Raw genomic sequence first — 22,375 nt, 5'->3', positions numbered from 1 at the left:
CTATCTCCTTTCCCCTCTCCCTTCCTCTCCCACTCACTCCTCTGGCTCCACTCTTGACCTGATCTTCAACTCAACCTACCTCTCTTCTCCCATCTCCACACTACCTATCTATCTCTCTGACCATGCTCTGCTCTCCTTCTCCCTTACTCCTCTTCCCCAATCATTCTCTCCTAAATCCTCCCCTACCATCTTTTCTCGACGTGACCTTTGTGACATTAATCCCGCTCTCTTTCTCGAAACTTGCCCCTTTTCTCTCCCCCCACTTCCTGATTTCTCTTACCATTCGGCCTGTGAAGCACTATCCACTCTTTCCTCTTCTATCTCCTCCACTCTTGATCTACTCTACCCCCTCTCCTCTTTCCGTCCTACTCGTAAACCCTCTCAACTTCTCTCTATGAGTCGTCTCCTTCGACGTCTTGAGCGTCTCTGGCTCAAATTTCCCTCACTATCCAACCAAACCTCATTTTTTCCTACCATTCTCTTTATGACTCATGCCTTACTGCTGCTTAACGTTCATACTACTCTAACCTTCTCCACTCCCAAGCCTCTCACCCTTGCCGAATTTTCCAAACCCTCTGTCTTCTCTCCCCTCCTACCCCTGACCCTTCAGCCTCTTCTACCCTTTCTCCCTCTGACTTTGCAAACTTCTCCTCCTCCAAGATTCTTTCTCTTCAACAAAAAAATAAACTGCTCTTCCTACTTCCCCCACCTCCCTTTTCCCCCTCCAACCTGCATGCCAGACTTCTCGCCCATCTCCCCTTCTGACGTGTCCCTCCTCCTGTCCAACGCACATTCGACGTCTGCCCTACTGATCCTCTCCCCTCCCTTCTTATCCCCAAGATCTACCCTCTTCTTATTCCTTACTTAACTTCCTTTTTCAACACCTGCCTTTCCTCAGCTACCTTCCCCTCCGCATTCAAGCATGCCACCATCATACCTATTCTGAAGAAACCTTCTGCTGATCCCCTTCTCACCTCTAACTTTCGCCCAATCTCTCTTCTCCCTTTCCTCTCTAAACTACTTGAACGCCTTGCCTATTCCCAGCTCTAAGACTTTGTCGCTAATCTTTCTCTCCTACCCCCTTCCCAATCTGGTTTCCGACCTAAAAACTCTCCTGAAACTGCCCTCACTTATCTTTAACTCCCTCTTCACCGCTCGATACTCTAAGTAATCCTCTGCCCTTATTCTTCTTGACCTCTCTGCTGCCTTCAACACTGTTGATCACCCCCTACTTCTCAACACTCTTTCTTCCTTTGGTTTCAAAGGCTCTGTTCTTAACTGGCTCTCATCTTACCACTCCTCCCGCTCTTTCGCTGTCTCCTGGGGCGGCCGCACCTCGCCTTCCCTACACCTTGGAGTACGGCGTTCCCCCAAGGCTCGGGTCTCTGCTCTTTCCTATTCTCTCTATACACCTCTCTTCTTGCCCCTGTTATTTCCTCATTTGGTATTTCTCACCATTTCTATGCTGATGACACCCAACTCTTCCTTTCTTTCTCTTCCTTCTCCTCTGACCTCCACCTTAAACTCTCGTCCTGTCTCACTGCCATTAAAAACTGGATGTCATCCTGCTTCCTTTCTCTCAATGATGATAAGACTGAAGTCTTATTCTTTTCCTCCAATACTCTTCCCCCTCCCTCTCCTCCACCTTTCATTCACTTCCCCCCTCTAATCTTCCCATCTCTACCCACGCTCGCAATCTAGGCATACACTTCGACTCCTCCCTCTCCTTCTCCCACCATATTTCTCTTACCTCTTGCGCCTGTCGCTACCACCTCTTCAATATTGGCAAAGTCCGCTCTTCTCCGACCTTCCATGCTACTAAACTTTTAATCTCCTCCCTCATCTTCTCTTGCCTCTTCTATTGCTCCTCTCTACTCTTTGGACTACCTGTTTCTCATCTTGCTCCCCTCAAATCTACCTACCACTCAGCCGTCCGTTCCCTCTGTTTCCTTACCTCGCATGACTCAATTTCTTCTTCACTTTCCTTCCTTGGCTGGCTTCCCTTTCACTTCCAACTTAAATTTCATTTTCTCTGCCTAGTCTTTAAATCCATCCACGATCTGGCTCCTCCTTATCTCTCCTCTCTTTCTATACTCCTTCCCGCTCCCTTTGTTCAGTTGATCACTTCCTTCTCACCCTCCCTCCTCCCCCATGTGTCTCCTCCCGCTTCCGCTCCCTTCAGCTCCTAGCCCCCTTGCACTGGAACTCCTTACCTCTCTCAATCCGCTCCATACCTACCTTTTCCTCCTTCCGCACTTCCCTGAAATCTCTCCCTCTCCATTCCCCACCATGAATCCTACCTCACCTCTCTTTCTCTCCCTTGAATTTTCCCCTATGATCCTCACTGCCCTCCTCCTGCCCCTTATCCTCCTTCATTTTTGCCCTTATACCCCTTCCCCTTCCCTTGCTTACCCCTTCCCTATCCCCCCACAGATTAATTGCTCTACCTACTGTTTTTATTGGTTCGATTCATGATTGTTTATTGCTTCTACTGTTATAATGTTCTATGTATTCTGTTATAATGTAATGCGCTTTGGATGAAAGCGCTTTATAAACAAATACATACAAATACAAATGCCTAGGCTCTAGAGTGTCTGAGTAGGCAGGAAGTGGGGGAGAAGTTTTCCACCCCCCCTGTTCTTTGTCTGCCAGAGTGCCTGAATAGGACCAGCTCCCACAGGGAGTCTGGCTGTCCTGATTAAAGAGCCAAACGCCTCTTTCTGTAAAATGTGGAGAGAGATTGCAGAGGAGTGTGTGCTGGAACTGTATAAAAGGAGAGGCTTCTGGAGTGAACAGCAAGTCGACCATTGGAGCTGAAGTAACCGAAGACGACCAGAGACGCCCGCAGAACCTTTGCAACGGCGTGAAGTGACCACTGCTATCGTGACCCTGTTTTCTGTGCGACAGAAGAACTCCGAAGAGGACAACTCCTTTGCTTTGACTGGTGGGAACAACCAGTCCTAAGACGAACTTTGATGTGAGCCATCTTCCGAGGTCCTGTGAGTTTCCAGAGCTGCAGAACCCCAATACCAGGAGACCTGCTGCCCATTTTGAGTGCAATATCGTAGAAAGGCTGAATCGGTCCAAGTCTTTGCTGAGCCCTCAAGGACACACCAGCGACCTAATCCAACACATCTAGACCCCCTCAGAGTGTGGAACCGAAGAAGATGGACTGCACGAATCGCGTCCTTTACTCGTGCTGCAGAAAAGGCACCAAAACCGCACAGTGACCAACAAAGCTGTGCCAGAGGTCCTCCCTCGAGACTGCTGCTGAGAGTTCCCGTCCATTGTCCCGCCTTTCATCATCTGATCAAGGAATCCGGAGGCAGGGTCCTGAGCTGCAACATCTCAGAGCATCCGCCACAAACGTTTTCTTCAAACCCAAGGTACTGTGGGGCGGTGGGGAGGGAGAGGTGTTGCTTACTTTATTCCAGAAAGTCACGCGAGAGCATTGGAGTGCACGTAGAGGTGTCCAGGGCAACCCCCACTTACCTTTGACTCAAGTCGCTTCTTGAGTCTCCTTAGTGAGTCTTTAACAGGGTATCCAACGTTGGTTAATTCTTCTTGCATCTTCTTTCCTAGAGATAACACTAACCAACTGTTTTCCTTCCCAAAAATCACTTTCTTATATGTGTATGCTGACTAAATGCAATTACCATATTACTTTGTGGGTGCGTGTTATTACTGGTAGTACGGTAGACCTGTCAAACCCCTGTAACAATTGGATGCGTTCAGCAACTACTAACTAGCATTTTTTTTTAACCAAATCTTTATTTCTCAGCTCCCTTTACATATACAGATAGTTTCAACTTTTAATGTCACACTATGTGCTGCCTTGTAATCAACATCTCCCAACTTCAGCATCAATAATCACAGTAATCAAAAACTCCCCCCTCTCCTCTCCTCCTCCTCCTCCTCCTCCTCTGCCCCCCTCCAGTCCTTACGGGCGGCTCTCAGTCTTGTTGCTCCTTCCTCAGGTCATTCCTCCTCCCCCTCTAGAATACCTGGTACCTGCAGTCTCTTCGGGATGTATAGCTGCAGCGTGTCTCTAATTGCATAGTTTATGAATGGGGACCAAACTCTACTGAATGCTTTTAGCATCCCTCTAATTGTCGCCGTCATCTTTTCCACATCCACTGTGTCCCATATTGCATAGTACCATTGTATGATGGACAGGGAATCTTTCTGATTCCACTATTTTGCTATGCATCTTTTTGCGGCCATCATCAAGTTTGCCCAGTTTTCCCGCGCACCCCACTACCCTTTGTTGCGTGTCCAATATGGTGCCTAGGAGTAGCTCTGTCCCCTCAAACTCTGTGTCCACCTCCATTATTCCCTGCACCTTGGATTTCACCCCTTGCCAGAAATGTTTAAGCCGCTGGCATCCCCACCATATATGTTCCATCATTCCCTTTCCCCCAACCCCCTCCAACACTCCACAGACCTTGTGGGAACATTTTTTGGAGCCTCTCCGGGGTGTAGTGCCAGTGGTGTAGGAGCTTTTATTGTAACTCTTGGTGTTGTACCGAGGTGTATGGAGTGTGCTAGTTTCCCAACACCCTGTCCCAATCTTCTCCCATTTATTCATGAGAGCCCTTCCCTCATCCTTCTCCCCACTTAAGATTTTATATATTGCTGAGATCAGACCCCTGTTAGTCTCTGCGGATGCCATTAGCTTTTCCTATTCTATGCTTTCTCTCTAGGTCAGTTCCTTCATCGTGGGAGTTCCCACCCAATGCCTCAGTTGTTGGTACGCAAATCAGTCCTCTTCTTTAGACCCGTTTCTCTTTTCCAATCTGCAAATGACCGGAATTGTGTCCCTTCATAGAGGTCACTGATCACCCTTATCCCCCATGCTGTCCATCGTTTGAACCTAGCATATTTCTTTTTCGCAGACCTTCAAGGTATTGTTTGTGATTGGGTTCCCAACCAACCCCATCGGCCCGTCTCCTTTCCTTAATCCGGTCACTTTCCACAAGTACTCCCCTGCCATCACTTGTTCCATGCCTATCCAGTGCTTTTGATTCTCTGCCCTTCCCCATTCTGCCCTTAGCTGCGCCGCCTGGTAAGATTTCATCATGTTGGGGCATGCCACGCCCCCCTGAGCCTTATTCCTAAATAGTGTTTTCCTTCCTATCCTCTGCTTTTTCCCTCCACAGATGAATCTCATTATGCATTCTTGGATGTCCTTCATTACTTTCCCTGGGATTGCTGGGGGGATTGCCTGAAACAGATCTAGTAGTCGAGGCAATACAATCATTTTAAATCACAGCCACCCTCCCGAACCATGATATATACAGCCCCCTCCATCTTGCTAGGTCTGCTTTAAGTTGCTTCATAAATGGCTGAAAGTTCGTCCCCACTATTTGTTTGATGGATGTGGTTAGATTCACCCCCAGGTGTTTGACTGGTCCCGATGCCCACCTAAAAAGGTTGCTACTCTACAATTGGCTCCTTTCTGCTTCCCCTATGAATATATTCAAAATCTCTGACTTCCCAAGGTTGACTTTAAAGCCTGACACTGCTCAGTAAGTTTTTATCTCTCCCATTATTGCTGGTAGTGATCTCCCCGGCTCAGTGTTCATCGGGATCACATCGTCTGCAAATAGTCTTATTTTGTGTTGTGTCCCTGCCCATTTCACCCCTCAAATCTCTCCATTCTCCCTTATCCGGTGCGCAAAAGGCTCCATAACAAGCGGGAAGAGAAGTGGCGATAATGGGCATCCCTGTTTTGTCCCCCTCCTTATTGAGAATGGATTAGTCAGCCTTCGGTTGACTTTTACTTTGGCTTGCAGGTGTTGATACTTTGCCTGTACCATTCTCACGAAATTTAGTCCCAGCCCCACCTTCTGTAACGCTTGTTCCATGAAGGCCCAATTGACGTGGTCGAACGCCTTCTCGGCATCTAGCATCATCAAACATGTAGGAGAGCCCCCTGTCCTTACTGCCCTGTCAATGACATGTAGTACCCTCCTTATGTTGTCGTACGTGTTCCGCCCCTGTATAAACCCTGTTTGGTCCTGTCCCACCAGTCCTGGCAGAGTCCACTCCAGCCTTGCCGCTAATACCCTTGTATATATCTTGGCATCCACGTTGATGAGTGCTATAGGCCTGTATGAGGAGCACAAAGGTGGGTTCTTCCCCGTCTTTGGTATGAGCGTGATGTGTGCCATGTTCATGGATTTAGTTACCTCCCCTGAGTGTGGTTGAATAATTGCATGAGGGTTTTGGACAGCGAGTCCCTGAATGTTGTGTAGAATGCTGCTGTTAGTCCGTCTTCCCCTGGGCTTTTGTTCACCTTCAGTCGGGATATTTTGCCTTTGCACCTCTTATAACTCTATGGGCTCTTCCAGCTGATCTTTTTGCTCAAGAGCGAGCTTTGGTCCCTTCCAGCTTGCTAAGTAAGCCGCCTGCTCCTCCCTTTCTGCTGGGTCTTCCCTGTACAGGTCAGCATAGAATTCCCTTACAATTCTCCTTTTAGCTCCCTCTGTTCCCACTTGCCTGCCATCCTTGTCCTCCAGCGTGTCTATGAAAGTCTTCTGCTCTCTTTCCCTCATCTGTCTCACCAATGCCGTTCCCACCTAGTTACCCTGTTCGTAGAACCTCTGCCTGCTCCTTAAGAGAGTGCATTCAACTCTCCTGTTTGTCATCTGTCTCAGCTGTCCTTTCGCATGGGCTAGCTTCCTAGCTGCTTTATTTGTGCCTTTTTCTTTATGGCTCTTCTCAAGTTCCTGCATCTCTTTCTCTAGACCATCCTCAGCCTCTCTCCTCTCCTCCCACATCCGCTTTGCAGTATATATTAAGAATCCCTTTATGTGCTGTTTGAACATATCCCATCTCTACCCTATGCTGGTCCCCTCCTCCCCTCACCCTTCCACAAATAGATGCATCTCATTTTCAGTCTGTTGCCTCACTTCGCAATCTCCAAGTAAGTATTCCTCTAGCCTCCACCCCCCTCCATCCCTTTTCACGTATTGCCTCCCTCCCATTCCAATGTGACCGGAGCATAGTCCGATACCGTCATAATTCCCATTTGTTTTCTACTGGTTGATTGGACTATTCCTCGTGATGCCATTACATAATCTATCCTTGAGTAGGTCTTATGAAAATGGGAGTAGTAGGAGTAGTCCCTTTCTTGGGCAGGGTGCGCCCTCCATACATCACAGATTCCCTACTCTTGGAACCTGCCCACTAGCTGCCTGGACATTGTCCCCGTTGCGCTCCCCTTCAGGCCCCCCAACCTATCTAAGAAAGGATCTGCTAAATTGAAGTCCCTAGCTATAATCATCTCTCCTTCCCCGACTTTGCTCTCTTCCCGAAAGCATCCCAGAAATCTCTTGTCCCTGGTTGGGGGCGTAGACTGATGCCCATGTGGGTTTATAGTCATTACATCGAGTGCAATAGCACTGAATGTCATACCAGAGGGGGAAAAAAGCATAAAATGCATTGTTTTTCATGTTTTTTTTTTAATGTGGGGTTCCCCCACCCCCCTCTTTTTTAGCCTTTAAACCCCATTTTAATGAAACTAAAAAATCAATGCTTTCTTTTCTCCCTCTGGTTTGGCATTCAATGCTATTGCATTCAAAGCAATGACCAGATACCGCCCATGTGAATGTCTGGCCCGTCATTCTCCCCTTTATCATCACATAGCTCCTTTCGGTGTCCTGCTTAACCTTGGCTCCTTCGATACGTATACTTTTGTGGAGTAGAATTGCCACCCCCGCACTTTTGGCCCTTGCTGTGGCAGATATTGTAATGGGCAGTTCGTACTCCGTAGGTGCCCCTGACCTTCCTTCAATAGATGAGTCTCCTGCAAGCAAACTATTTCAGGCCCCTCCTCATCTATTTCTCTCAGAACTGACACCCTATTGTTGGGGCCGTTCAGTCCCCTCACATGCCAAGATTTCAGTTTATACATCCCGCCTTGATTGCATTTTCCCCTGCCTGCTCTGGTACTGTATGTTTCTGCTGTGTAACTGAGCCATCTCCCCTATGTTCCTTGCCACCCCCAGATTGGTTATAGATTCCCCTTTCGCAAATGTCCCTGGATCTGCGACCAGGTTCTTAGCATGCTCCCCTCTTGGTGTCCCCTGTGTGGCATTGCCCCTCCCTCCCCCTGCCCGCCTTTCCACTCAATGTCTTACTGCACATCAGGCTATATTCTAGTCATTAAGTTATTTTACTTGTGAGCGTTGGATTGTCTTATATTGTTCTCCTTCAGATTTTCCACGCCTTCTTTGTGGTCCAATCCTGTGGTCTGGGCCGGGACTCCGACATTGTTTCTCCTGCGTGACCTTCTGTGCGGTCACCCCCTATCTCCTTCGAGGCCATCCCCAAGACTCTTAGTCCATCCTCTACCTGGGCGACAGTCTTCCTCATTGCCCATGCGGAACTGGATCTGCGTCGGGATGAGCCATCGATATATCAGCCTCGTTTTGTTCAGTTCCTCTGTGAGTGGTTTGAATGCTCTCCTCCTCGAATGCTCTCCTCCTCGCCAGTGTGGCGAGAGAGGCCCTCCTACAACTTCACTTCTCTCCCCCTCACTCGGATCTCCCCTTTTGACCTGAAACCCCCCCCCCCCCATCAATTGTGTTTTGTCCTTGTAGTTGTGCATTTTGATTAGTATATCTCGGGGTCTCGCCCCTGGGTCCATCCTCCGGATGCCCACTCTGAGCTCTTTCTATCCACATACTGCGGGCCGTTTCTCCTTCTACCAAGCTCTCAAAGATCTTCCTTATGCAGGCTTCCAAGTCTGGACCTTCCGCTCCTTCCCCCAAGTTCTTGACCCGAATATTGTCCCTTCTCGACCTATCAGTTTTCCACTCATCAATTGCAGCCTGTTCGCCGAACGCTGTTGTCGTCTGCTGTTCCGTGATGTACAGTTCTGGGCCGATTTGTCATCCTCAGCCGTTCGTTTGGCTGGCCTGCTTCGCAGTCTTATGTGGCTTGCACCTTGTTGGTCTTCACTCCCCCCTCCCACTCCCCCCGCAATCAGGTGTGCTTTCTCCACGTGCTCTAGGGTTTGCTTCCCTGGTTCTCTGGGCTCTGCCTTGTGCTTCCAGTGCATGTTCCTTTGCCCTCTCCTGGGACCTCTGGGCTCTCCCTCCCTCCTCTCCCTTGGTCCTTCTGTGCCCCTTTGACCACGCAAGCCGTTCCTCCTCTGGAGGACTTCTGTTGCTTAGCCCCTATAATTCCTTGGCCACGTATGGGTGCTCTCTTACTCTTCTTTCCGGTGTTTACCGGGGTGTGTCCTGCTTTGGGGCCAGCTGTTCACTTGCCTGCTATGCCCAGCCCCCCGCGCCCGCCTGGGTTCTTGTGCACTGTAGGGGTTGTGCCTCCTATGTCTGCCGCCCCCCGTCACCCTCTGCAGGCACTGCCGGTCTCAGTGTTTACTGGGGCTCCTCCTCCTCCTCTGCTATGCCTGGGCCTCTTATGTGGGGCACTCGCTGGTTGCTCTTCTCCCTTTGTTGTGCACAGCCTCTTCTTCCTCTTCACCCGGGGTGTCTGGTTGCCGTAGGCGCTGATGGATGGCTCCTCTTTCCTTCAGATCCTTCCCGTGACTCACTGGTCTATTCAGCCGCCCGTCACCTCGCACTTCTCAGGCCGCTTCTCACTGGCTGGCGGCTCTCTGCTGCATCCTGTTGCCGCCTCCCAGCTGCCCTTCCATGCTGTCTAGGCGTCTCCTCTGGGCCAGCTGGTTGGTTCCCTTTTCCTTCTCCTCCTCGTTGCTCCTGCCCGTGTTTCCCCTCCCTGCTGGCTTCTCCGCTTCTTGCTGTCCGTGGCTGGGTCTTCCTTACCTCCCTGGCTCACTTCTGAGTCCGCCCGTCGGAGGTATGGGATGGACGCCGCTGCTCCTGTTCCGCTCCCTCTTTGGCGCTGGTCCTCTGTTCTCCTCTCTGCTCGGTCCCTCGCTGCAGTGCCGGCGCTCTCCCCTGTGGTCTTCCCGCCTACTTTATTTTGGATTCTCTCACCCCGCTCGGCTCCTCACCTCTCAGCTCCAACCGGAGTGCTGTTTTCGGTCAGTTTTCCCTGGAGTCCACCTTCTGCATCTATCGGACCATCTCTGTACGTCTTCCGCCTCCTCCAAGCCTCAATGTCGGGGTCTGATGTTTCGATCCTGAGCTAACAGGCGGTGGGCGCTATTTTCTCCCGATGGACCGCCGTCATCTCGACCGCTTCTCTCTACGCCTCTCTTGTCCGAGCACCTTCCAACATTTCTGCTCCCTCGCTGGGTTCTTCCTGTTGTGGCTCACCGTTTCCTTGGTCTCTCGATGTGCCTCATGTCGGTTTTCTTTGTCAGTTTTGCGGGCCTGGACGGAGCTCTTTCTACACACATCCGCTAAGCCCACCATCTTGGCCACGCTTCAACAAGTGGCATTTTGAAAGTATTGAAAAGTATACCTATGTGTTTGTTAATTGTGCTAAGTATTTAACAGTGACTCGTGTAAATATAATAAATCTATATTTTAATAATTGTATGTATAAGTGTTTCCTTGATGTGCACTACTCGCTAGGTTCAGTGTACTTACCTACAACTCACAGCTTCCTCTTAAAATAGGCCTGACTGTTCTGCCACTCTAACAAGGTCTCTGAGTAGTACAGACTGATACTAAGAGTTGGGGGATCTACAAACCACTGGGATAGCTTACTAAAGTCTTACTTCCAAGTGGAACTTTAGGACCCCCCCCCACCGACCCCATAACACATGGATCGCAAGTATGCTGGGAACTCAAACATCGAAGGTGTAATTTGTGCAGGTTGGGGCGAGCTTCTAAGCATTGGGAGCTGTAAGAAACAAGTGCTTTAAATCCCGTGGCAACTGGTAAAGACAAAACTCTAAAGGCAGATAGGAGATTAAGGTTTTAAAACTTGAAAAAGCATGACAAAAATCAAACTACTGAACTGTTTGCAGAGCTGCTGTCCAAAAATGCTTAGCGATCGGATGAGGTAAAATGACAGAACATTGACATGTATTTTGTGAGGAGCTGTGGGTGCAGTAGAAAAGGTATTAGAACATGAACCTATCCACCAAAAGGAGAGATGTAGATGTATAAGGTGATGCTTAAGATTTTTAAAAAAGTAGTTCTTTTGAATCCACTTGGTTTTGATTTTTTAATCTGTAGGTTTACAAGATGGTATGTCAACAGTGCCTTTGGATCAACATTGAAATATTACCTTTCACACCACAACCATACCCTCTTCTATGCAGGTGCTCTAGCCCATTGTAACACTTCATACATTGAGTTTACAACTACAATATTGCTCACTTACTCCTCTTTCAGGAATGTCTGAATGCATTTTCGTTGGAAAGAACTGAGGGCGATGCTGGTTTTGCGAGGGCTTTTTCCATTCTTCATCTGTTTTTGTTGGTATTCCATTTTCATTTTTACCTTTAAGACACAATAGGAAAAGCCCAAATGAGATCCTATGAGTTTGTGTAGCTACCCAGTCCATACTGGTATAATTCATGGAGATCCTCGCCATTCAGTGTTCCGTTAACAGCCATCTTCATCTCTCAGCAGCATTCAAAACACCCTGGCGGTATATAGAAGCGGATAAAATAAACATCACAGTAATGCAATATTGACATTCCCCCAAAACCATGGGAAAGGTGCATTTTGCCCTGTACTACAGCTCTACAATTTGCTGGCTAGGCCCACTGCAATGTTTGGCGCAGAGATATGAGGCCACTCAAACACCACCAGGATGGTCAAGATTGAAAATACATTTTTGAAAAAAGCATTGTCCTTATCCCAAAGCACACCTAATACGACACTGCGTCTCAAATTGAACCATAGGAAAATAACCAACGTGATTGCTGAGTGCCTAGTTCGCAACTGGCTACGGTCATCCCCTCATCGAAGCAAATACAGAGAGGCAATGTCAGACCTTATAGCACGAACGGCAGAGCATGACCTCAATTCGTCCCAATTGACTTTCTTGAGCCTTGATGATCTCTGGCACAATCCTCAACTAATAAACAGGCAGTCGAAATGTATCCTCTCTAAGGCGCTTGACACTGCATTACACAGTAAGGAAAGTATTGCCGGTGTTCAGTCTAACTTGGCATCCATTTACTGCAACACAAACAGGATTATGGTTTATGAAAATGATTTAGACCCGATTTCCCCGAGTTTACATAAAATAACGTTCAGGTACCCGACCATTATATGCCCTTCAGTCGGCTGGCATATGTGCTCCTCAGATTTGTGCCCACTATGCTTGGAAGGCAAAGAAGATCTTATTATCTTTCATTTTTTTCTGCACATGCTACACAATAGTAAGAGCTAGTCTCCTTAAGGCTCTATTCCTGAAGCTTTCTCTCAACATTGGAGGGTAGCCCTTTCTGTACTGGAGTCTACCTTGAGTGACCTAGTTGCCTGCATGGTGGTCTCATACATACACATGGCTTGGCAGAGTAGGAGAAAATACCTCATCCTCGATTCAACCCACTCTCTGCTGAGGTTATCTAGTCGTAGCTCATCTAGGTCACCCAAACATGAATGTCAAGTGCGGCCACTTTTTTGCTAGGAAATAGCAATCCAATATTGTTCAGTACGTTTTGTAAAGTCAAGTCTGGTAGAAAACTTTAGAAAGCCCACCTTTAGTGAACAGGGTTAGACCATTTAGGTTTAGCCAGAACTATCCAAAGGTTTGGTAGCAATGGATGAGCAGCCAGGCTTAGTCTAGGAGGGAGGAGGGCTGTAGTGAGGCACACACAGCTCAGAGCATACACTTTTTTCAAGGAAACACTTACACACTAGCAGTTACATAAAAATAAGCATTTATTTTATATACACTAAAGCTCATAACATAAGTAAGGTAAGTACTATCACACAGTAACATTAAACACAAAATACCTGCAATATCCAAAGGATCAGAATGCTTTAGAACTTTTGTAAGTTTACAGAGTGGCAGAAACTTCTGAAATCAGTTTGCAAACCATAGACCAACTGGTATAACTCCAGTTAACCCCTGCTTAACCAATATTAAGAAGTCCAACCTTATCCTAGGTGAGTCTCGGAGTCAAGGGGGAACTGGGGGCCCAGTGACCAAGGGCAGATGAAGAAAAGGTTGATTAAAAAGTGGACAAGGCAGAGTCTATGAGGGGTTCTTCAAGTTTACAGGTAGGTATCAGTAGATTACTTTGTTAAGGAGCACCCTGGGTTGCCCACCCCAATGTAGCTCAATGTAGGCCTGGGAGGGTATGCAAGGGAATACAGTGTTAATAACGAAAACAAAATAACAACAAACATTTTAAATGACACCTGAATAACGACAAGAGTCAGGTTTTTTAATAATAGTATATGTGGGGTAAATTATTAAAAGGGGTAGGGGTAGTTGGGGGGAGGGTAAAAGGCTGTAGAAAAGGGGGATTGGGAACCCCCCCAAATTTAAAAGAAATGTAAAATTTAAAATGTTTGTCGTTATTTTGGTTGTGGTTATAAACATATGGAACCAATGCAATTAACAGCGTAACTGCAATGCAAGTAACAGCGTAACTGCTGCAACCCTCCGAAGTACAGGAATAACAAAGCAGGTCCCAGGTAAGAATTAGGGGCTGAACAGTACCTTGTTGGTGAAAAAGCTGGTGAAGCAGGATGGTCCCAAAGGACAGTTGACAACAGACCCCGATTCAGGATTCTTCTTTAAAGAACTGGCGATGGATATTGAGGTTGCTCTAGAGTAGTTGGGCACCCAGCAGAGGATCTTCACAGTACTGGCTCGTTGATGCCTTTAAGGACCGGTTGAAGGATTGTTGTCGTGCAGTAGACTTTGCTCCGGTTCTCCGTCCTCATCCCGGCTGAAGGGACTTTCAGGAACGTGATCCAGTCTCTGGAGTTCCAGTAGGATGCCAGCAAAGTTTCAGATGAAACAGCGATTCGGAAGACGGCACACGACCCCGGGCATTGAGGAATTGCAGGCTGTGTCGCATCTTGTCCAGGGATGGCAAAAAATGCAGTTAAAGCTTGGCACTGGTTAGGCCCACCAGTCGAAGGGAGGTAGTTGTCTGCTTCGGGGCTTCCTTGTCACACAGAAGTTGAGGTCGGAACAGCAGCGGTTACTGAGGCGGCTCTGGCGATTGCTGGAAGTGGCAGCGGACATCGTCCTTCGGGCCTTCAATTCCAGTGGTCGACTGAGTTTCTTCTGCAGGAACCTCACCTTTTATGCATGAAAACCAGCTGAGCCCACCAATCACCAGGTATGTATCAATTCAAACTTGGGGGGTGGGCGGCTATCAAATCTGGACAGCAAGCTCCCCAGCACAAACTGGATCCAGACAGGCACACTAGAGGACAAAGATCAAGGGAGTTCCGGTCACCTCCCCCACTTCCGGTCCTTTCAGGCACTCAGTCTTGGCAGGCTTTCCAAGGGAAGCCCGTCAAAGACAAAAGACCCATCAAGACCTCCCACATACAGGCAGGTAGAAGAAGACTCAAGAAAGACCAAGTCATCAGGAACAGGGCATAGAAAGTACACCCACCATTTTAGGCAAATTGTCCCTTGAGTCCCCTACCGCAGCTGCGAAGACAGCCTGCACTAAAAGTCCACAAAAAGTTGTGCAAAAATGTACATTGCCACCAGCCTTTCAGATGAACTTGGAACAGTAACTAAAAGTTACTAGAAAAACAAAAATAAAGTGCTTCCCCTCATCACTCCACTTAAGGTGGGGTGTGCTGATCTCGCAAAATAAAATACAGGTGGGACAAAAGGTATCCCCCCTGTCCTGGTAACAAGTGTTGGGGACTCACAGTGGGGAGAATTTCACTCAAAAAGGAAAATCTACCCAACAGATATATATCCCGGAAATGTTCTCAATTTTATGTGCGTGTTTTATTGAATATTTTTACTAAAGTATTTCCACTGGCGCTTTCTATATTTCATATAGGATTTTCTAATCCTATCTCATTATAGCTGGTGAACTAGGTCGTTTAGTGAATTGTTCACATCGATTAATGGTGGTTGTTGACATACTTGCACTTTACTGGCACCATTTATGGATCATTGAAAAATGACTGTTTGCCATTGCTGCCCATTTTATAAGAATCAGTCTTATATCATGACAATCAATTTTGCCATTGTTGCCATTTAAGGAGCACCCCGACTGTTGTCTGTGGGTGGGTTTTATAAGAAGGAGTGTCCTAGCCGCAATGTTAGATTAAGCAGTAGTCATCTTACTAGAACATTTTAAAGTACCCGTGTGCAGTTTTGGTTAATGTTTTAATGAATATGTACTTTTATGGCTGAATAAAGTCATTAAAAAAGTTAACAAAATACACATGCTCTCTTCTGCTGGTCTGAGGCCTGCACATGTGGAAAGAACAGAAACAAGGGAGGTTAACCCTTTCTCCTAACTGGCTTTCCAGTACTGTTCTTTTCCAGTCACTTCACTCAACTGTTTGTAACGGTGTTCCTCTGCCAAGTGTCTGGAGGAGGTTATGGTTTACCCAGGTCAGTAATTTCTGAATTGAGTGGGGCTGTAAAATGTTATCTTGCCAGTGCTGATGGTTATCCATGTCCCGTAGATGACAGCATTTTTAAAAAGCTGCTTCAAGTGGCAGACCCATGTAATTGTATGGTGATCTTTCATTTGCAATTGAAAAGGCCTTGCCACTAGCTTAAAACATCTATATAAAACCAAATCCAACTGCCCCTGCTTTCCCTGCGTCGAACTAAAACTATGGCAATAGCTGAATTCATCTAGAAACTAGAAATTGCTAAACTGTGAGGCTGTCTAACCCTGTGCTGAAACTAATAGTCATGAAGAGCGTGGGTTGCCAGGATCTCTTTATTGGGTAAAAAAAAGTAGAATGTTTCCAGAAGCATAAGGTACACTATCCAACTGTCTTGGTGCCAAATGTGGCAATGAAGTTTAGAGTGTCCTTGTAGCAACTAGCAGGCTGAACGATTACTCATTCACAAGCAGAATGCCATAGTGTTCCAGAAGAGCAATAGTTCTGTCTAAATAGGAAGCGGGGCACTCGCAGAGACGTAGGCAAATAACGCAAACAGCTGGAGAACGTGGCCAATTTCTCTGAAGATCCGGGGAAGGAATGCATTGCAAGTTCCTCAAACTGTTGCTCTGCCACTGTGAATCACTGGATTTTTTTAAATTTTTTAATTTTGGTTTATCATCTTTACAAATTAACACAGAGAAAATTGTACATCATTCTTGGTGATACCGGAGAAATTGCATAATTTCCCAACTGGTAAACAAGGAGCAAGTTACTTACCTGTAATTGTTGTTCTCCAGCATGGGTCGGGCATGGATTCACATGCTCATGAATATTCCCAGTCGTCATGCTGGGAATCCCCGGTAAAAGAAAAAACAGTTTCACTTTCGTTTACAAACGGTCTTTCTTCCATAAACCAATCATTGAGCTTTTGGTCATACTGCCCCTAGCCAATGACTGCCCTCTCCCTAAGCCCCTCCTCTGGCAGCCATCTTCAGATTTGGTAGCATGTAAAGTGGCAGTATGATCAAGAAGAGGGGCCGGAGGGAGGGTCTGCCTGTGAATCCATGCCAGACCCATGCTGGAGAACAGTTACAGGTAAGTAACGTGTTCCTTATTCAGCATGGGGTCTGAAATGGATTCACATGCTCGTGAAGAATACATAGCAGTACCTACATACACAACCATGGGATGTGGCAAGGCTTAACAGAAGCAATTACTCTTGCCTCCTCACCAGGCTCCCCTTCAAGCAAACAGGTTGCGTAGCACTGCTTGGCTAACTTTGGACTCCTCTCTGGAATCCCTGTCAACGCAGTAGAATTTCATGAAGGTGTGAGTTGACCTCCACGTAGCAGCCCTGCAGATGTCCAGCAGGTGCACACCAGAAAGAAATGCAGTCGTAGCAGCGATCGCTCTGGTACAATGGGCTCTCGTATGGCCAGGGAGCAGTCGGTTTGCCACCCAGTGTCAATGAGTGATGCAGCCAGAGAGCCACCTGGAGGATGAAAGCCTTGGACAAGGCCTTCCCATGGTTCACAGGACCAAAGTTCACAAAAAGCTGAGACGTCTTCTGGAAACTTTGTGCGGGCCACATCAAACTTCAGTGCTCGAGCCACATCTAGCGAGTGCAAAGTCCTTTCAGCCGATGACAAAGGCATTGGAAGAAACAAAGGCAACACCAAGGGCTAGTTTAGATGACATTCCAACGGAACCTTGGGTATGAAGGAGGGGTGCGTCCGCAGTACCACCCTCGTCTCGTGGAAAGTCAAGTAGGGCAGCTTACAGGACAGAGCCTGGATCTCACTCACACTCCTGGCAGAGGTGATGGCCACAAGGAAAGCGGTCTTCCAAGAAAGGAACTGCAGAGGAGCTTCATGCATAGGTTCAAAGGGGGCCCCTGTAGGGGAGAACTCTCAGAAATGTGCTAATTCCCCTATACCTTAGAGACCCCCAGCATTTTTGCTGGACTTTAGGACTTGATTTTTAACCTGGAGAGAGTGAGACCCTTTTTCTCACTCCCTCATGTATTTTTCTGTGATTTGAACTCGGTTTCTTTTTGGTTTTTGGAGTCTGACAAGCTCCATAGGCATCATCTTTACATTGTGTCACACATCACCTTCAGTGCAGTGGCACAGGGAAGTCTTAGACGTCCTAAAGGTTTAAATACCTTCTCTTGGATAAACTGCCGTTTCCAAGAGCAGTGAAGTGAAATTGACTTTATTTACATTGTTAACTTTCTAGACCCAGCACACACTATCTTACCATAGGGTACTGGAGGAGTTACTTGGTATCCCCTTTGTCTAGTTTCTCATGTAACAATTTTATGTTACACTTTCTACAATTAATGGCTGGTGGCAGTGGTTTATTTTTGGCTACCATTATGGATTTTTACCGCGTGCTGCAATTACAGCTACAGTAAGACACCCATAGGTGCCAATTATGTTGGAAAAGGCCCTTCTTGAGATTTACTCTGCGCACCAAACCAGGTTTGGTCCCTTTATTCGCTTTGTGTTTGGCGGGATTCACGAGTGAAGCCCGCCTCCGACTCCAGGGTGTCTGGCAGGGGCAGGAAGTTTGGGAGGTGCCCGAAACTCCCTGGACGTAATCCCCTTGGTTACCGGAATGCAACCAAAGGTGATTGGCCGGCTGGCTGTCCGGCAAGGACAGCCACACTGCTGTGTGATTGACAGCTAGGCTGGAATGAATGGGAGAAACCTGCATAAAAGGCGAGGCTTTTTGGCTTGGAAGGCAGAGTCGACCACTGGACGAAGGAATCCAAAGAAGAACTTGGAAGAGACGCCTGCTGCAACTCCTGGACTGCTGGTTTGCCCGGTGAAGCCCTGCTGCTGAAGCTCCGAATTCGTTTCGACTAGAGAAGCCCTGCAAGAACGACTTCTCCCCTTGAGTTGGTGGGACCAATCAACTCTAAAGTGAACTCGTCTGGACGTCCTCTCAGAGCTGGTTGTTCTTCCTTGCTGCTGCAGGAACGAAAGTGCCAGGGAGAGGAGCACCAGATTGGAGTGCATCATTTTTAAGACGGACCCGTGCTGAAGGAAGATCCCCCGGACTCCCTTGAAGCAGGACTGACCAAGCCTGAGCCACATCAACAGAGTGCTGGACCCCAGAAGCGAGTAAATTCCAGAGTGTTATCCGTGAGACCACAGTTGTGCTATTTGCTGAGACGCGAGGAGCTGAAACCGCGAAGTGCCGCTGAATAGAAGTGTGTCCTTTTCTGCTGCTGACCATCCCATTGAATTGCAGGAGTCCCCAGATGTTCTCCCTCTTGTCCCCACAACTGAGGCCAAGGAACAAAAGGGTCTGCAGAGCTGCACAGAACAGAAGCCAGCTGGAACCATTTCTTCTAACCAAAGGTACTTTAAAGTTTGAGAGGACTTACCTCTTGTTGGAGCCTTACTTGATCTCAGTTGAGACTTATCTTGGTTGCTTCTGTAGAGTTGCTTACACCTTCATTACCTCACAAGCTTCCCAGCTTGTGGCCCTACATTGATTCTACTTTTTCTACAATTACTTCTAAAACATTGTGCAAGACTTTTATTTCAGCTACAAGAAGTGCTTCAGCTCACCTAGACTTTTGCCCAATTGACATTGGCTGGCCTGGCTCCCTGAATAACCCTTCTTTCCTCTGATATTGTGTTTTGCCTCTCCTTCCAGGAAGGGGTTAATTTACTTTGCACTGGGGGTTCAAAAGTACTTACCTGCTTTAGAATAATTGTGTGATCTCGTTTTATTCTAGAACCCTTTTCTTTGACATGCTTTTCAGTATTGCTCTAAATGCACCAGTGATATATTAATGTCCACAGTGTCCTCGCTATTTAAGTAGCCGGAAGGTGTAGGAAGTGTGTGTGCCATCCCCAATGGGTGTTTGCTGATTTAGGGAAACTAAGAGTGTGCATTTTGGAGTGTATTTGTGTGTTACTATATATTGCCACTTTTGAAGAAGGCGTATTCAAACTGACTGTAAAATAAATTAATAATTGTTTAATCAAGAAACTGAGTATAAGTGTTTATTTGGATACTTGTCACTGTGATTCTCTAACTCCCCTACTACTCACATTGACCCCTCTTGCGATAAGCCTGGCTGCTCAGTCACACTACCAACCTGTGCAGTACAGACGTATACCAAAGGTTGGGATCATATTGGCAGGAGGCCAAGGTTGTTGTAGTGCACCCAAAGGGTACTGCTCCAAATCTTGCCTAACAGCCCCCATGAGCCTAGTCAGCACCACGTTGAGTTCCCACACCGGGACAGGCGCCTTCACCGGCGGGAACGATCGAACAGTCCTTTAATGAACTCCTTGACTAGACGATGTGACCAAAGAGAAGACCGTTCCAGAGACCTGGGATAGCAGGAGATAGCCGCCAGATGCCCTTTGATGGAGGGATGCGCCAGCCCCGACTTAGCCAACTACATCAAGTATGGAAGGACTTGACGAGCCGTGACCCTCAAAGGGTTAATCTTCGGCGACCGGCAACAAGTCACGAAATGTTTGCATTTGTGCCTGCAGCACTTCAGCATCAACAACGACCCGACTCTGGCAAGGACCTCCCTGCAGTCTGCCGGCAGCTCGCAACCACCGAACTCGAATGCTGCAGGAGCCAGGCCTTTAGGTTCAGCGATCCTGGGTCATGGTGCAGGATTGCGCCTCCATCCCTGACAAGCAGATCCGCGGCCACTGGTAGCTTGACTGGAGGCGACGCCGACAAGGTCCAGGTACCAGATCTACCTCGGCCACTCTGGTGGGACGAGGATCATCCTGCACCTAAACCGTCTGAGTTCACTGAGGACTCGTAGTAGTGGAGGCAACAGAGGGAACGCGTACAGGAACAGGCCTTCCCACGGTTAAGGAGAATGCGTCCCCCTTGCTCCCCGGCTGGAGGAACCTACTGGCGAACCTCTGGCACTTGGTGTTTGTCGCTGTCGCAAATAGATCGATCTGGGGTCTGAAGAAGAGGCTGTCCCCTTGATCCCGCCAAAGCTCCCACTCGTGGCAAGAGCGCAGCTCCCAGCTAAGAGAGTCGACAACAGTGTTCTTTACTCTTGCCAGGTGAAAATGAACGAAAAACATCCCCTGGGCGACGGCCCAGTGCCACAGTTCCTGCGCCTCTTTGGAGAGCGCTGGGGACCTGGTGCCCCCACGTTTCCTGATGTAAAACATTGTGGTGGTATTGTCCATGAAGGCCTTCACTACTTTGCCCTTGAGGGACGGAAAGAATGACTTGAGGGCCCAAAACACTGCCCGCAGTTCCAGGACGTTGATGTGTAGCTCCTTCTCGGTAGCCACAGGCCTCTGGCGTGGAGACATCTGGTGTTGGCTCCCCAGCCCTCCATGGAAGCGTCCGTCGTGACCGTCTCCTGGTAAGGGGGGCTCTGGAAGTCTGTGCCTCCAGCGATATTGGAGCGCACGCCCCACTACCTCGTCGCTCAACGGTATCCTGTCTTTGAAGCTTCCGGACACCTGGATCCAACGGGCATCCGGGATGTCCTGAAGTGGTTGCATCCAAAACCGGCACAGCCTGATCAGGTAGATGCACAACGACATCAGGCCGAGCAGCGACTTGATGGTCCTCAGTGTGGCAATCTTTAGTGCTAACAGCCATTGCACTTTGCCCAAAATGGCTGCTACCCTCTCTCCCGAGCAGAGACGTAGACAGGGTAGGGCCTGAGTGGTCAAGGCCCACCCAAAATCTGTAAATGCTCCTCAGCAGCGCTGTGTGGACATTTACAGATGTCACTGTGCAGGCTCATTCGTGAATTTCAGGAACCAGGAAGCTCTCCCTGCTTCCTGATTCCCATCTGTGCCTGGGAGGTTGAGGAGGGGGGGGGGGGGTGTATGGAGCAGGGAGCACCAGAGGAAGCAGCATTGTGCCGAGTCCGGTGGGAAACAGGTAAGAAAAAACAAATGTGTTGAGGATTGTATGAATCTAGGAATGCAGGCATGCCTCCATGCATGTGAAGGGATGTGCGTATGTATGCAACGAGGAAGTGTATGCATATGAATGAATGCAGTGTGCGGTGTAGATGGGTGTGAGTATGCATGTGAATGTGAATGCCTTTTGAATGTTCTGGGTGCACATGTGAATGACAACAAAGGTGTGTGGGTGTGTGACTAGTGGGCAAGTGTGTATGTATGCAAGGCTGGAGCCCGGGGGGCTTGGGGGGAAGATTCTAATTTAAGACAGGGGCATGAAATGTTTTACTGGCATTTTTGGGCAAAGCCAACTTGAGTCTTATTACATGAAGGAGGGGCTGCGGTGGGGCAGGGTACCCCAATGGGACTGGCTGGGCTGTGGCATGGAATGTTGTACTCACAGTAAGGGCAAATGCAACATGTAAGTGCTCTTATATGGGGAGACATGTTTCCTTAAAATGGCATTGCATTCTTTGTACTGTGTCAAGTCCAAAGGCAACATACATGAGTGATCTTACACAGGAAAGGTGAGAACATATTTCCTTATTGTGGGATGGCAATGTTTTGTGTTGGTGTAAAGGTCTATTGCAAGATAGTGAGTATTACATGGGGGTGCATTTGTTCAGCCCTCAAGGCAATGATTTCTTACTGCTGGGGGGGGGGGGGGGGGGGGGTAGGGGGGAATTGCCACATGAGATAGGGGGGGGGCAGGTTTAGCCAGCAAAGTAATGTTTTAATACTGCGGCATGGCTTTTCTTAGTTTGGGCTAGCCAAAACTATTGCATTAGAGTACAGATAGGGATAAATGGCATATGAGGGACACACACCTTGTATGTGGTGTCTCGTTATTTGTCCACTCATTGACCGTCTATGGTCATGCTAATCCCTATGGCCATTCCCATCCAGTTCTTGCCACTCCTCCCCAGCCAAAACACCTTCTCATGGGAACTCTTTGAGCTCGCTTTACTCAAGCCTTACCATCAAACTTTG

At 48.0% G+C, this 22,375-nt stretch overlaps 1 protein-coding gene across 1 annotated transcript in view; it reads right to left on the bottom strand.

Annotated features, from left to right (window-relative positions):
• Nucleotides 1–22,375, bottom strand: part of NUP88 (nucleoporin 88) — a 405,331-nt gene that overhangs the window by 80,808 nt on the left and 302,148 nt on the right. Inside the window, exon 16 of the mRNA XM_069614602.1 lies at nucleotides 11,272–11,390. Within this exon, the coding sequence (XP_069470703.1) occupies nucleotides 11,272–11,390 (119 nt within the window). The remainder of the gene's footprint in view (nucleotides 1–11,271; nucleotides 11,391–22,375) is intronic.

This window comes from Ambystoma mexicanum, chromosome 9 (assembly GCF_040938575.1).
Source record: "Ambystoma mexicanum isolate Mex_15411 chromosome 9, UKY_AmexF1_1, whole genome shotgun sequence".
NCBI lineage: Eukaryota > Metazoa > Chordata > Amphibia > Caudata > Ambystomatidae > Ambystoma > Ambystoma mexicanum.
The sequence above is the reverse complement of the archived record's forward strand: the minus strand, read 5'-3'. Positions and strand labels throughout refer to the sequence as shown.